At 35.3% G+C, this 14568-nt stretch overlaps 1 protein-coding gene across 4 annotated transcripts in view; it reads right to left on the reverse strand.

The window, feature by feature from the left end:
* Positions 1-439: 439 nt before the first annotated feature.
* PCDH11X (protocadherin 11 X-linked) overlaps positions 440-14568 on the reverse strand; it is a 414093-nt gene continuing 399964 nt past the window's right edge. For all 4 annotated transcript variants that reach the window (XM_018070765.2, XM_018070763.2, XM_018070764.2 and 1 more), the window contains one exon: positions 440-5120. In XM_018070765.2, coding sequence (XP_017926254.1) covers positions 4729-5120 — 392 coding nt within the window. In that variant the 3' untranslated portion in view covers positions 440-4728. The remainder of the gene's footprint in view (positions 5121-14568) is intronic.

Consider the following 14568-nt stretch of genomic DNA (forward strand, 5'->3'; position numbering starts at 1 on the left):
CATAAAATGTTATTTCATTAGTTCCTTGTTTGATGGCTATTTCTTTATATCACATTCATGGTGAGAAGATAATCCCTTTAGCTCAACAACAACTCATTAACCATGTTCTCTCAATTAGAAATAGCTTATTTTCTAACAAAACAAACCCCATAAACACTCCTGCCTCCAGCTCATAATGATTTTCTATAAGCAAGTCTATCAGAGGCAAAGTACAAGGAGGGAGCTTGGTACAAAAAGAAGTGACACAGAAATGGAAGATATTTCTGATAACATAAAGCTTGATTGTTGTACACGTGTGCATTTTCTGACAGTTTGGGATGTCACAATGAAGGGAGATTTAGAAAGCTGAAAATCAGAGAGAAGCATAGCTGGAGGAATACTTTTTAAACTTTTATAATGAAACACAAAGAAAACAGCGCAAAGGGGAAAACTGCTTTTGTGGATCTAGTTTATTAATAAGCATTGTAATTAACAGGACAACATGCTGTACAGAAACCTGAAATAGAACTACTGCAAATTTACTGGACTTCAAATGCTTCTGGACTGTAGTATATGGTGTCCAGCTGCATGATTTGTAGAGTGTGGTTAGGGCTGTTTCAATACACAGACATACACTGCTCACTCTCAGATCCTGTAGTATGCCATAGAGCAGGGAGATTTCCCAGAAATACAAACTCAAATATTTACAAGAAATCATCAATCTCTTTCTTCACTAGGGATAACATAAGTTATACACAATTTTCCTATGTATACCAAATAAAATCTTTGCCTTCAGCTTTACTTTGTGTCAACACAAACCAATTCCTTCCTTTTTATTTATCCAGTTAAATAAGGGTAGTAAACTGCAGTGTGATCGTTTAATTGCTTATCATTGATTAAGGATTGGTATTAAACCTGCAAAAGGAAAACACGAGAAATCAAATAAAGTCAAATGTAAGTTTTCAAACTTTAAAGCCTCAGACTTTGTAAGACTCAAACAACCTTGAGCTAATCGACCATTCCTGATAGAAATTGTTTAGGTTTCTGTGCTGGAAGCAGGTGAGGGTGGTAGCTGGGGGCTAATGGGGCTCCACAGGGGATTACAGCTTGCTCAGGACACAATGGAGCAACCCTTCCCTTCTCTTACAAAACCACCCACCAGATCTACCCCCACTGTGGTCAGAGATGCAAAGAGGCTGCTCTACTCTGGTCCTATGCCCAGCAAAAAGACCTGGCTGGGCTCGGGACCACATAACTAATGTTAGATCAGGCCAGCCTTTGTGCTAACATTCATAAGCCCTCAGGCCCTATTAGCATGGGCTCATTGCCATGATAATTAGCTAAATGACCTGCATCCGGCCAGCTCGGAAGCCCAGAGAGAGCAGGTGCTCAGTAGTCTCTGTCTGGCTGAGCAGACATGCCTAATTATTCTTTCTTTAGAATTAAGTTACACTTCAGAATACAGCACAGTTTAGGAAAACAAAGAAACAGCATATTTTACTTCAAACAGTTTGACTCAGTTCTTTCTTTTAGAGGTTTGTTGTTTTTTTTTTTAAAGAATTGAATGCTTTACAATATGGAAATAGAACCTTCCTTTCTGCCATTACTACCCATAACTTTGATGCAATACTTGGAAGTGCAACAAGTATTGAGTTTGGAGAGGGGGAATTATCTAGACTAGACTGTTTGACACATAACATTGAAGGCAAAGGTTTTCCTTTATTGTTACACTGTATGAAACAAATCTAATCATGTAACTACCATTTTACTGTATATTGTATATAGGATTGTTTTCTCCACAAATTCACACAAGTAAGATAAAATAAGTTAAATGACTAAAAAAAAAATTACACAAAAATATACAGTCTATGTACTAGATAAATTATTTATATATATGGCAAGATGTGTAACAAGTCTCTAGTAACATTATTCCTCTGGATACTGACATGCTACTCAGAAAAATGTTGCCTCAAATGTGTAGTTTTATATATTAGATATGTAATATATAAAAATGAGGGAACATTTTATCTTCTGAAACAGTGTGTATTTACAATTAATTGTTCTGTACCTTGTTGACTGAATTTTAGGATATCAGAACACATTTTCATGGATATAGCATTTAATGCTTCATACAATCTGACTAATCTTTACAATGCCTTTTGTTTAAGCAATATTTTTTTGTCTTTTGGTTTGGGTATTTTGTTGGGGTTTTGTTTGTTTTCAAGAGAAGGGACTTGGTTAATTGCTTCTGTATCTTAGGGAAAAAACCAAAATAACCCCTAAACACACTTAAATTAAGTGAAGTTTGTTGTTTGTTTTTTTCCTTACCAATGAAAAAACACTAATTCTGGTTCCTTCACCATTTCCTATGAAAATCCTAAAATTGTAGAAATTAATTCTTTGCCAGGAAATTTCAGTTACATTTTTCATCCAAAAAGGAACTGTTGCAGGAAAAAAAAAAAAAAGGAGAGTTTTCCAGTGGAGCTGCCAATTCTGTATGGCAGCCTTCTGTAATAAAAACTGAAGACCTCTGTGTACAGTAGGAAGCATTAGCTGTCAGCATTATTCTAAATTTGCACAATTAGTATGTTTGGTAAATCTGTGTAAACTAAAGATAAGCTTTTTTTTTTTGCATGTCTCTGAAAAGAACTGCCGAATTTTCTCATTCTGATGTGTCCAAAGCAAACAACAAAGGGCTTTGTATATATAAGGTATGAATTAATTTGTCAAATTTTTAATTGTCCTGGAATTGGAAATGAGATGTGTCAGCTATTGTGTGTCAGTACCCAAAGGATTGTTATTTTTTTCCAGGACTTACATGCAACTGGAAGCCAGTGTGCCACATCTTTTCTAAACATTATTGAAAACTACATTAAAAAAAAGGAAAGCAAAAGACGTACATCATTAGATAATCTGATGTCCATTAATTAAACCCTATCAATAGGTTAAAAGTGAAGCTTTTTTTAATTATTATTATTTTGCACATAAATTCTAAATGTGATTTGAATAGATTTACAGTGGGGACAGCAATATATAAAGCTACTTATACCTGCTGGGCACATAAGAGAAGCTCTTTTAGCATTCATTGGAAACCCTCAACAACTTGAACTTCTGTAAATTTTACAAGCAGCTAATATTACAGCATTTTTACACACAGTTTTGTTTATAAATTACAGATTTAAGTTACATTATGAAGCCTACATAGAATTCTATCCATAGGAAATATTCACACACTGTCTTTTTTTCCCCTCCATACAACTTCGATTGTCTCACTTAATGTAGCAATAAAATTAAGAAATTATGCATTTTCTTAAAGGAAAAATTCCTTGGTATGTACATACTGTAAATTATGAAATGACTAAACAGCAAAGAAATATTAGAAGGAAATGCTAGAGGAAAAATATGTTTTTTCATCTAAGAAAGGAATCTCTTTTTCATCCACTCTGGAATTTACCAATAGAATATATTTTCCAGTACGGAGAACACTGAAAAAAATCACTCATCTATAAAGAGAATCACCTTGAGACTTCATCAAATAATATGATTGGGGTGTGTTTATATTTATCCAGCTTTCATTACCTAGATTCTTCTTTCTTTGCTGAGCACTATCAATCATTCTCTAATAACTAATCCACAATGACAAGTACTTCTTAATCTAATAGGTTTGTGGTGAAGTAACTAATATTATAGTTAAAATTTTACTGAATACTTACAATAGGTGAATATAGCTGTAAAAAAAAAGCCGTACATATCACTATAACACTTTTTTAAACACTGGTATCTTGCAGTCACGACAGCACATCAGCCAAAAAAACTACCCCACTTTCCTACTGTTTTCAGCAGTGCCCATGTAATTTTCAACTAACAGGAACAGTAGCCAAAGCAAGCTCTGCAAGATGAAAAAAAACAATTAAAGAAAAAAAAGAGAAATAAACTTATGGCTTGAAAACATAGTATGTATAATATTGTTCCTTGAATTATTGTAGAAATATTTGGAAATTCAAAGTTACTTATAATTTTTTTCCAGTTTTGTTCTGGCATGTCCTATCACTGTCATGTTGCTTATTTCACACAGAAAAGCCAGTTAAGAACTTTCTATTTCATCTATAACATTCTTTCAAAGAATAAATACATGTATATTGAGCCAATAAAAATTAAAATAAAAATCAGTTGTCTTTTCTTTAAGTACATTTTCCTTCTTAATTACATAAAGGATAAATGGTAAGATATACAATCCTTCTTAAGAATTAGATTTTAGGATTTATTAATTCTATTATGTCAAGTAATCAAATGAGAAATTACTCACTTGATCACTAATGCTAAGCAAACGGAAGATGAAATCTATGAATATGCTATAAATCATAACAAAAAAGAAAAATTTGAGTAAGCTATTTTTAGACTGTAATATTCCCCAAACTGTACTAAAAAATTGCTTTCAAAGGGAGGAAGAACTGCTGGCAGATATTTGTACTATATGGCCTGTGTAGGAAAATGAACAGGATTTTGTTTCTCTTTCACTTGTTTCTGGGTTGTGGGTTCTCTTCCCCATTTTGTGGATATTACCAAGAACTATGGTAAACACCTTTTAACTAAGTCCTAAGGATTTAGATTATCAGTTTCAAATTTAGGATCCTATATACACAAATATTCACAAGCCTAACAAGTGTGTAGGCTCCCGAAGAAGAGTGTTAGGCTGTGACTATACACAGTCACTTAAAGCCTGAAATTAGGGATTTGTCAGAGATGCCTTTATAGCTGGTGCTCGTGTACGAACGCGGTGCCGCTCCCAGAGCCCGGAGCCTGGTGGGACGCGGCGAAGTTTGCCAGAGGAATGACTTTGACGGGATCTTCGCTGGCGCAATGTCTTTCGCAGGTGTTGTAGAACTGGGGCCTGGGCCCCCCCTGGCCTTTGTCACTGTCATCCTTTGGGAGGGGCCTGCCCAGAGTGTGCCGTCCCTCAGGCCTGGCTCCCCGGCCCCAGCCTTGCTGGAAGCCAAACGATGGCAAAGGGGTGTTGGGCTGCTGGTACTGCGTCAAAGCCGGAGGCATCCAGCAGTTGTCGGAATGGCCGAGGATCAGACACTCCTGTGTGCAGTTTTCAGAGGCTTCAGCCAGAGCTTTCTGGAGATTCACTTCTATAGCTGGGAGGAGGGAAAAAGACAAGGCATTATCAGGGATACAAAGAAGGATGTACAAAGGAAATCAAGGTCAACAAAGCAATCCCTGTTCTACAATAATGGTCACGGTTTGGGAAGGAATTACCTCCAGGTGTACATCTGAAGCAAAGGTTTAGGTGTTTGCAAGTTTTCAGACCACACTGTTCTCACTGGACATCACCAGAAAACACCTACTGTTTAATGAGCAGCTGATACCATTATTACAACTGTGCAACTAAAGCCCTTATACAGCCTATTTCGCAGAATCATAGAGGCTGGTAAAGACCTCTAAGATCATCAAGTTCAACTGTTACCCCAGCCCTGCCAGGGACACCAATAAACCCTTTCCCCAAGTGCCACATTCACATGCCTTCTGAACTCTTCCAGGGACAGTGATTCCACCACTTCCCTAAGCAGCCCATTCCAACGCTGGATGACCATTTCAGAGAAGAAATTTTTCCTAATATCCAACCTAAGTCTCCCCTGGCACAACTCGAGGCTGTTTCCTCTTGTCCTGTCACTTAGTCACAATGATCCTTTCACTTTTTGAAATTTTAATTTCCATAATAAAGTTAAAAGCTTTCTAATAAGCTAATGCCATTCTTCTAGATATTTGCATAGAGTTACTTTGAGAAAGTATAATTTTTAAAATTACAATTTTTTAAATATGTTTTCTTAAAACTATTTTTTTTAATTGTTTGGCTTTGCTTAAGACAAAACAAGGCTAATATGGACACTAGCCAAAGACGCTACTTTGGCTTCAAAGATGCATTCAAGAGCTTTAAGAATGAAAGAGTGTAACAACTATTTTAAAGAGAATTGATTTCTCCATGTATTCAATGCTGAAAACCTTGAAAAATCAAAGGGTAATAGCAAAAGAAGATGTAACCTCTGCAGTTTACTAGTAATCGAACCAGATTTCTTCAGTAAATGCAAGGTTTGTGCCCTTGAAATAGGATCATAGAAATTATAATTTGTTCAAAGGCAAAGTAAACAAAAATCTGAAAGGTGTTAATTTGCAACACATAAACACTCCTGATCAGTTCCATCTAAACTGTGGCTTTATCATATTGTGTAAATTAAAACTAATAGAATTAAGTTTCTACACATGATTCTTTGAAATAATTTTCATATTACACATGTTAATTTTATATTCTCTTGGTGTGTACTTGGTTAAATACATCAGAAGCATAGAAGAATATCTGATTAGATATCTCACAGTGCCATCTTCACAAAACTTTCCAATGAAAGATGTATACATGTTTTTAATATCTGTCTTAATGAAGATAACATTTAAAATTGGATTCTGTGTCATAGGCACTGGAGAAGGTATGCCACTAAAATTATTTAGAGCAAGAAGAATGCTGAATAGAAGCCTCCCACCCTCTGAGCTTTATGTTTAAACAGATGCTGCATTTCTGTTTTAATAAATCCTTTGCATGTGGAAATCTGTGTAAAGCTACAGAGCACAAACACTACTTTCCATGTTAGCTTTCAATGCAAATGAATTAAGTTTTTCCTCAAGGCATTGAAATATATAATGTTGCTGTCCAAAACACAGGATGCATCTTTTTGAAATCTACCATGTTTAAGTAGACAACTGGTTACTTGTTTTATCATGAATGCTCTATTCTTGATTATTTCTCCTTGAGTATGTGTCAGTCAGAGAAGTGATTGTTTATAAATGTTATTTTGGCATATTACTGGCATTTCAACATGTCTTCAGTCATTTTGCCTGAGTACTTTTCAGTGTAATCCTGACAAAGCTTTGGCACCTTGATGCTGAAATACTAATCCAGTTATGATGGGCAGTAGGAGACATAAATATGGAAATAATTCAGTGGAGGCAACAGTTCCTGCAGGAAAATAAAAAAAGTTGCTACTGGTGGATTAGTCTAATCTTTCTATGTCCTACTATCTGCTATTAGAGACATAAATCTGACTATATACAAGTCTTTTAAGCTCTTTAATTATCCAGGTTTGCTTCTATTCTGATCAAGACAATTCACTGAAATCAGGTATAACCTTGATGGAGTGTTGAGTTAGCCCCAGTTTATAGTGAAAATTATTTTTTGCATTTATTAAAAAAAATACCAAATTTGATACCAAATACTTCAGTGTTTCTTTTTATCTTGAGGCTTTCTAGTGGCTCTTAAAATGCTATTAATTCAGTTAAACTGTATAAAACACACAATTATTTATTTGGAAATAATACTTATGCATTTCTAGTTCTACACAGCAACTATTACAATCCTTATATTTTACCATCTCTCCCAAACTTCAGTAAGAGAGTAAGCAAAGCTAAAACATCAAAAGAAACATTTGACAATAAAAATGTAACATTTACACTTTAGACAAGGCAACTGCAGAACTAAAAGGTCACTTCTAAAACATTCCCTACACCATTTCAACAGATCAGTAGGATGGTAATTTTGGGCCATGTGTTGCCAGATTACCTGTAAACTTGGAACACTCCATGCTAAGAGTAAGAGTATTGTCAGAATTACAGTCCTGCTTATTCTGTTAAAGAAGAGATATTTTACTCTGGGTTTTAGTTCAATTAATAAAAAACACCAAAAACCACTAAACCCACCACCACCACCAAACAACCAAACAAGAATCCAAACTCCAAAACTTTACAACAATCCTGGGAATAATCATAAGTTATGAATACAAATTATTTTGGTGTTAAGTTGGGGTTTTGTTATGCAAAAGTCTGCCAATGCAGGACTGTTTAGCAGATAGATCTTTTGTAGCAGTTATAGTCTTTCTTTCAGCTTTGGCATTTGGTGCAGGTGTTGTTGGTTGTCAGAGTATGCTTTTCATCAGAGCTTATGCTTAATAATATGCAAAATATAAAGTTTTCTTTAAATTTGAAAAGACCCTTTCCTATTGAGCACTTCTGCAGTGCTGTAGAACAGGAAATAAAAACTATTTAGCAAATACAAGTACTTTTCTGTATGATTTTTGACTGAATTCTTTTTTTACTAGTAACAACCAAGTTTTCTTTTATAATATACTGCATTCATTATCAAAGTCAAACAAACAAACAACACCCCCCAAAGCAATGATAACCTTAGCTTCTAGACTAAATTTAAAAGGTGTACATTTTTAAAAATTATTAATAACACAGGTTTTGTGTTGTTTTTAATCCAAATCACCTGTTTCTAATAGCATTAGTGAAACCCTAAGGCAGTCTTTAGGAGACTGGGTGTGCTGTAGGAAACACAGGGGAAGCAAAACCACCAGTAAATGCATTTAAAGGAACCTTAAAAAAAATCTCATACACTGATAAGCTTCAGTAAATAATATTAGCAAGGACAACAGATGCAATACAGTTTTCACTTGGTATAAAGTAAAAAAATATAAAATCAGCAATACAAGAAACTATTTTTTAGCACAATGAAGTAAAAATCACTCTTGGAGAATAATTCAACTCAGAACAAAATGTAGGAAATTTTCTGCATGAATATTCAACAAGCATTATCTTTTTTTGCCTGCTCTTCCAGGCCATAAAATACACCTTCTTTCTGTCAGTCTAATTCATTCTCTTTTTTCCTAACATATCACTCTCCTGCTTCTTCAGCATCTGAAATCCTCCTAAATAGTTACTTGGCACTGGCATTGCACTAAACAATGTTGCACGTATTAAAACCACACTTTTAACAATTCCCTATTTAATCAGAGAAGAGAGCTTTTTGTCAGCAATGTATCATACAGATGGTGCAGACTTACAATGCAACGCAGCTGATTTTCAAATATTCTGTTACAGACTTTACACACAAAGAAGTCCCTGTACCCAGCACTGAGGTGTCCTCACCATCCTGTCTGCCTTCCCCTCCACCACTTGCTGTAAACAAAGGATTCTCTGCCTGGCTCAGCTGAGCATCCCAGAGGACCCTGTGAGGAGGAATTCCAGCCACGCAGCTGGGGGAGTGTGAGGTTCAGAGCTCAGGTGGTCATTTACCAGAGCCAGTGCAAATTGACCATGGCATTTTCTAGCTGCTACTCTTTAAGCTTCCTTCTATTTTGTATCTTTGCAAGTCACTGTAAATGGGATGACAACAAAATTTTCTGAGCCTTTGTCTCTCATTTAAATGTAATAATTTAGGTGATTATTTTGCATAGTTTCATAAGTAATCAGGGGTAGGAAACATCTGTGGCATCTGCCTCTACCAATCAAGGATAAGAAAGTTTCTGCTGTCTGAATATTTTCAGAAGAAATGATGGTTTTTGCTACTGAAATTCAGTGTCTAGGAAATATGAGTGTACATATTCCCCATGTATTATAAACAGTACATTCCATTCAACTCTTAACCATCTACTTAATTTCTTATTTCATTCAGTTATAAATCCTCAATTTTATATTTTTTTTTCATACTACGTGGAGACTCTTCAAACATGACATACAAGTACTATGAAAGAGAATTTTTAATTCACATAACAGATCACACTCATGGACATGTGAGTTTAACACTTTGGTTTGAATTCCAGGTTGTTTTAGGAATGAAACTATTTTTTTAAATTGTCTGCAGCAGAACTAAGAACATTTTTAAAGAAAGTGTCTGTCAGCTCTTCTGAAATGTTTAGATCAGAGCTGTCAAATATAACTAAAAGCACAATAGTTAAAAGGCTTTCTTCATTGTTCCACAGTCTTATCATTTATAGGTCAAAGAAGTTTTCAAGTAAGAATATTTACTTTCCCTCAAGAAAAAGTTGAATTTCAGCCTCGTCAGAAAACTATCCTTTGGTCAAACCTTTTTTTTTTATTTATTTATTTTTTTTTTTTCAATCGAGACTTCCTATGGTTATAAAGTCTGTGTGGGATTTTAGAGACAGTAAATAAAAATGTTGGTTATCCTCTTTGTATCTGATTTACAACACACTTTCTTTTCTACTGCTATGGCCTCCCCTTCATCCTCAAAAGAGAGACAAACTACTAAGACAATATCAACAGGGCTGGTTCTTTTCTCAGTCTGCTATAAAAGCCATCACTTGCATCATGACCTCTCACAAAGAGACTTGGACTGGAAGGGACTTTTGAAGATGTCTGGTCTAACCTCCTGCTAGAATCAGGATATCTTGGTTGAAACGGAAGAGAATAGTTTTTTTCAAAAGTTTGGCTTAAACTTTCAGAATTGTACATGTCCCCTAAAGCCCAAATCCGAATGCACATGTTGAAAGGAGATGTGTACCTCTAAGAGTTGGGCAATCAAGAACATGAGCTCCTGGAGAAGCCTTAAAACATTTCCACCTTTATCCATACATGTAGTAATGATCAAAAGACATTTGTAAATGTATTCATTAGCAAAGTACTCAGATTCATTAGAAGTTCAAAAACCACCAGACTGCACTGTACCAATGCAGGTTTAGGGCCTTATAAATTGCGCAAATAAAATTTCAAAACCAATTAAAAAAAAAAAAAAAAAAAGAAAAAGCCTTAAAACACAGAATATAGAGTGCTTGAATTTTAAAGCCATGTAGCTGAAATCTTAATGAAAAGCCAGTTTTGAGTTTGACACATTTTGGATGCAAACCATCCAGTGTTACATTTAGAGCACTCTTGTTTCATAATAAAGCAAGCAACAATTAGCAAGCAATTAAGCAAATTGCCCACAATTATGCCATTGCTGAGCTATTTTTCATATTTTCACAACACAGCACATATATGAATACATGGCTTGCAGTGCCAACACTATTCTGTCAGCATCCAGAAGTGCCTCTCATTTACGGAGCGTTCCGGATTAAACAGCTCCCACTGCACTCTCAGTGCTCTCTGCTCAGCAGGAACCCACCAGAGTGATGAAGATGACAACCCCAAGCTACTCATCTCAGCCAATAGTTCCTAAGGAGTGGGTCATGTTCCCCCCCATTTTTTGCCCATGTGTATTTACTAAAAGTGGTACTAAATCTAAGCAGGAATTCAAGCATAATATGGGGAAATTATCGCCCAGAATTACCCTGGTGACCAAAAGTGGCCGCTTGGGTAACATCATTTAGAGGTCTCTGCTATATGAGGAGAACAGAAATGACATTAACAATAAAAAAGGGAGGGGAGAACAGCTGTTAGTGTAAACTGGGTTACTTTAATAAGGTCAGGAGGAAGAAGCTTTAATGTAGAAACCTAAATGAGTGCTGCTATAATATACTCTAGCTTTTTGGTTTAATAATAAAATGCCTTTGGGAGAAGTTTCCTATGAATATTTTATTTCCCGTATATGTCTCAATAAATTAAAAACCTAAAAGAGTTACTTAAGTTCTAGCCTCGGAACCTTTTTATTCAAGGAGCAAGTAGGACACACCACTTTTGTTAGTTTTCAGCTGGGTGTACAGAGCTTGCCCTGCTTGTGAGAAATCCTACTCAGAGAAGATTGATCCTCCAGATGTTCTAACTGAGGAATCAACAGGAATGCAGGAAATCACACATTTTCATGTGCTACCTAGGCTTGCCAGATTGTAAAATCATCTCTGCTTCCATTCCAGTGAACACAGTTTATATCCCAAGAGCCATGATTTTAATTTGAATTTAATCCCAAAAACTGCCATGAGTTAGGCTGATTCTTATAAAATCCAAATAGAATGAGGTGTGAGTATTTTGCACCTGGCTGCAATTAGTCAAGCAAACTCTATCAAAGATGGCCAGGAAAAGTTGGTGAGGGAGGAGGCAGGAAATGGAGAAAATATCAGGGCGAAAGAGGTAGCATATTGTAATTCCTGTATCATTAACTACATTTGTGGAGTGAAGTGAAACTTTTCTTCACAAATAACAGCCATACAAATAAAGCACATTAATCTTTCATTAAGTCATCTCTTATTGCTATTCTGACTCAAACTTCAATCTTGTATTAATCATAGCCAAGAAATTGTGTAAAGGCAATGCTCCTGTAAAAAGTTCAACTTCAGTAATTGCTGTTTTCCACAGAAAGACATTTCACACCCAAAAACCTCCAAACCAAGCCCCCAACCCTCTTGTTTTTCAGCTTAATGAACTTGGGTGTGACGATATTGTAGAGTACATGGCACTGACCCTTAATTCTTTAACAGTCCAACTAAATTCATCTTTTATGTCCAGGTTTTGCTGCTATTTATAGCAAAAAAAATGGTCATTTGCAAAGGACACATGTTTCTTAGCCTATAAAGTGTATATTGAGTTATCAATAAGAATTTTAACCACAACTTGTAAAGTATAATGACCATCTAAAATGAATAGCCTAAAATCTAGTATATTGATTACAATTCTGGGTAATACAATGTGCTTTATTTAATATTTAATTAACTGCTTCACATTTGTACCGAACCTTCTTAATTATTAATACATGGTTCATTATTTAACATGGAATATAAATTCAAATTCAAATCAATTAAACAAGGTGAAACTGCATAGTGAGAAATGGTTTATCCTCCAGCAATAACCTTCGACCTGGAAACATAGTAAAGAGTGAAATTAGCATTCTTTCCCCCCATACCTGAAAAGACTATGCATTTTAGATTATATATTAAGCTCTGCTACTGATGTAAAGTTCCTGTAACAAACTCAACATTCTGCAAAAATATGCTGAACGAAAAAGGACTTTGGCTCTCACTTTTCAGAGGAAACATTTCCAATAGGAGTTTTCAGAAGGGCATTGGTAACACGGCAAACATTCCTCTTGATCTGTAAAATTTCGCTTTAAGTCTTTCAAGGTCAAACTCTTATTTACAGTCAGGGAAACAGAAAATCGCTAGATAGTCAGAACTTGTCCCCTGGAATGAGTACTTCCTCAAGTAATATCTTTCAGTGTTGACTTCCCCAGGCATCAGCCAAGAACCACACACCACACTCCCGACCCCTCAGTGGTATGGGGAGCACTGGAAATCTTTCACCTTTTCTGGACTATGAGCTGTTCATAGAATTATAGAACATTTTGAGTTGGAAGAGATCTTAAAGCTCATCTGGTTCCAACCCCTGCCATGGGCAGGGACACCTTCCACTAGACCAAGTTGCTCCAAGCCCCATCCAACCTGGTCTTGAACACTTCCAGGGACGGAGCATCCACAACCTGTGCCAGTGTTTTACCCCCTCACAGTAAAGAATTTCTCCCTAATATCTGTTCTTATCCATGCCATCTTTTACAGGAAAGCAAAAAAATGTAGCCCTGCAGCATGTGTCTGTAAGACAGACTGAAGCAATAAGTACAACTCTGCTTTCGCTGTATAATGTTTCCAAAGCTTTGTTGCTCACACATGTGTACACATAGATAGTTTTATGCTTTCTTAAATATCCTTAAACATTACTTAAAAGATGGGGTGTAGATGATCTATGAAGAACAGCATATGTCATATAAAGTTCTAGGGATTGAATGTCATATGCTTGGTAAAAATTGCTATAAAACGTGCTCCTTCAAGGATAAGTGTGGGATGAAAGACCTCCAGTTCTGCTTCAAATGTCTGCATTTACAGCCTGTATTCACTTCAGTAAGTTTCTTGATGCATCTGCATGCCAAATGGGACACTTTTTTTTTTACTGACTTTCCAGTAAAAAATAAACAAAAGTTTGATCTAAAGTAGGATACTAAAAAAATCTTTTGAATTAAGTAATTGAACAACTGTGGGCAATTGTTCATGCTTCAGACACTTTAATGAAACATTAATTTTTAGAAGGGATTCATAGAACTCCCAAATACTCAGTAAGCTAGTAAACATATATTTCCTGTGATAACTTAAGACATGCACAATAAAAGATGTTTTGAATTATGTTTTTTATCAGATATGCACAAACAGAAATTTAAAGTCAAAGGCCACTATAGCAGCAACCAAAATAAACCTACAACAGTCTAAAAATGTTCTGTAGCTTTTATGTGGCCACTCCAATTGCATTTCAAGAAAAAAAATAGAATATAAACAAAAATAAGGATATAAACAAAAAAAATTGGTTTTATTGTGAATATCCTGTCTTTACCTATATTTTAATACTTCTAAACATTCTTACAATATTCACATAAGCGGATATCCATATATACACTATGGTTTTTTGTGTGCTGATAGTTATTAAATTTTATTGGACCATCAACAATATTAATCTCAATTGAATATATAAATAAAGCCTGTTGAAGTCTTTTTTACAAATAAATTTTCCACCAAAAATGTAGTTTCAAAATTCAAATGCTTTGCGACAGTTTTGATTCACTTTACATTTGAGTGTAGGATAACTAGTAGTATCCATTTTCTCATTTAATTTTCACCCGATTTTTTAAAATATGAGGATCTTCAACATTTCAACATTATGAAGAAATTACATTTTTGAAGGGAAACATTCTCATTTCTCCAAAGCTTTCCCCCAGATTTTACATATCACAATAAATATCAAGGTCAGGTTATGATTCTGGAAAATGACACTGCTTAAGTTTCACAGCACCTGCAACATTGTCTAACACCACCCACAACCATTTCCCTT

Source organism: Manacus vitellinus, unplaced genomic scaffold (assembly GCF_001715985.3).
Source record: "Manacus vitellinus isolate BGI_N305 unplaced genomic scaffold, ASM171598v3 scaffold_19_pilon, whole genome shotgun sequence".
NCBI lineage: Eukaryota > Metazoa > Chordata > Aves > Passeriformes > Pipridae > Manacus > Manacus vitellinus.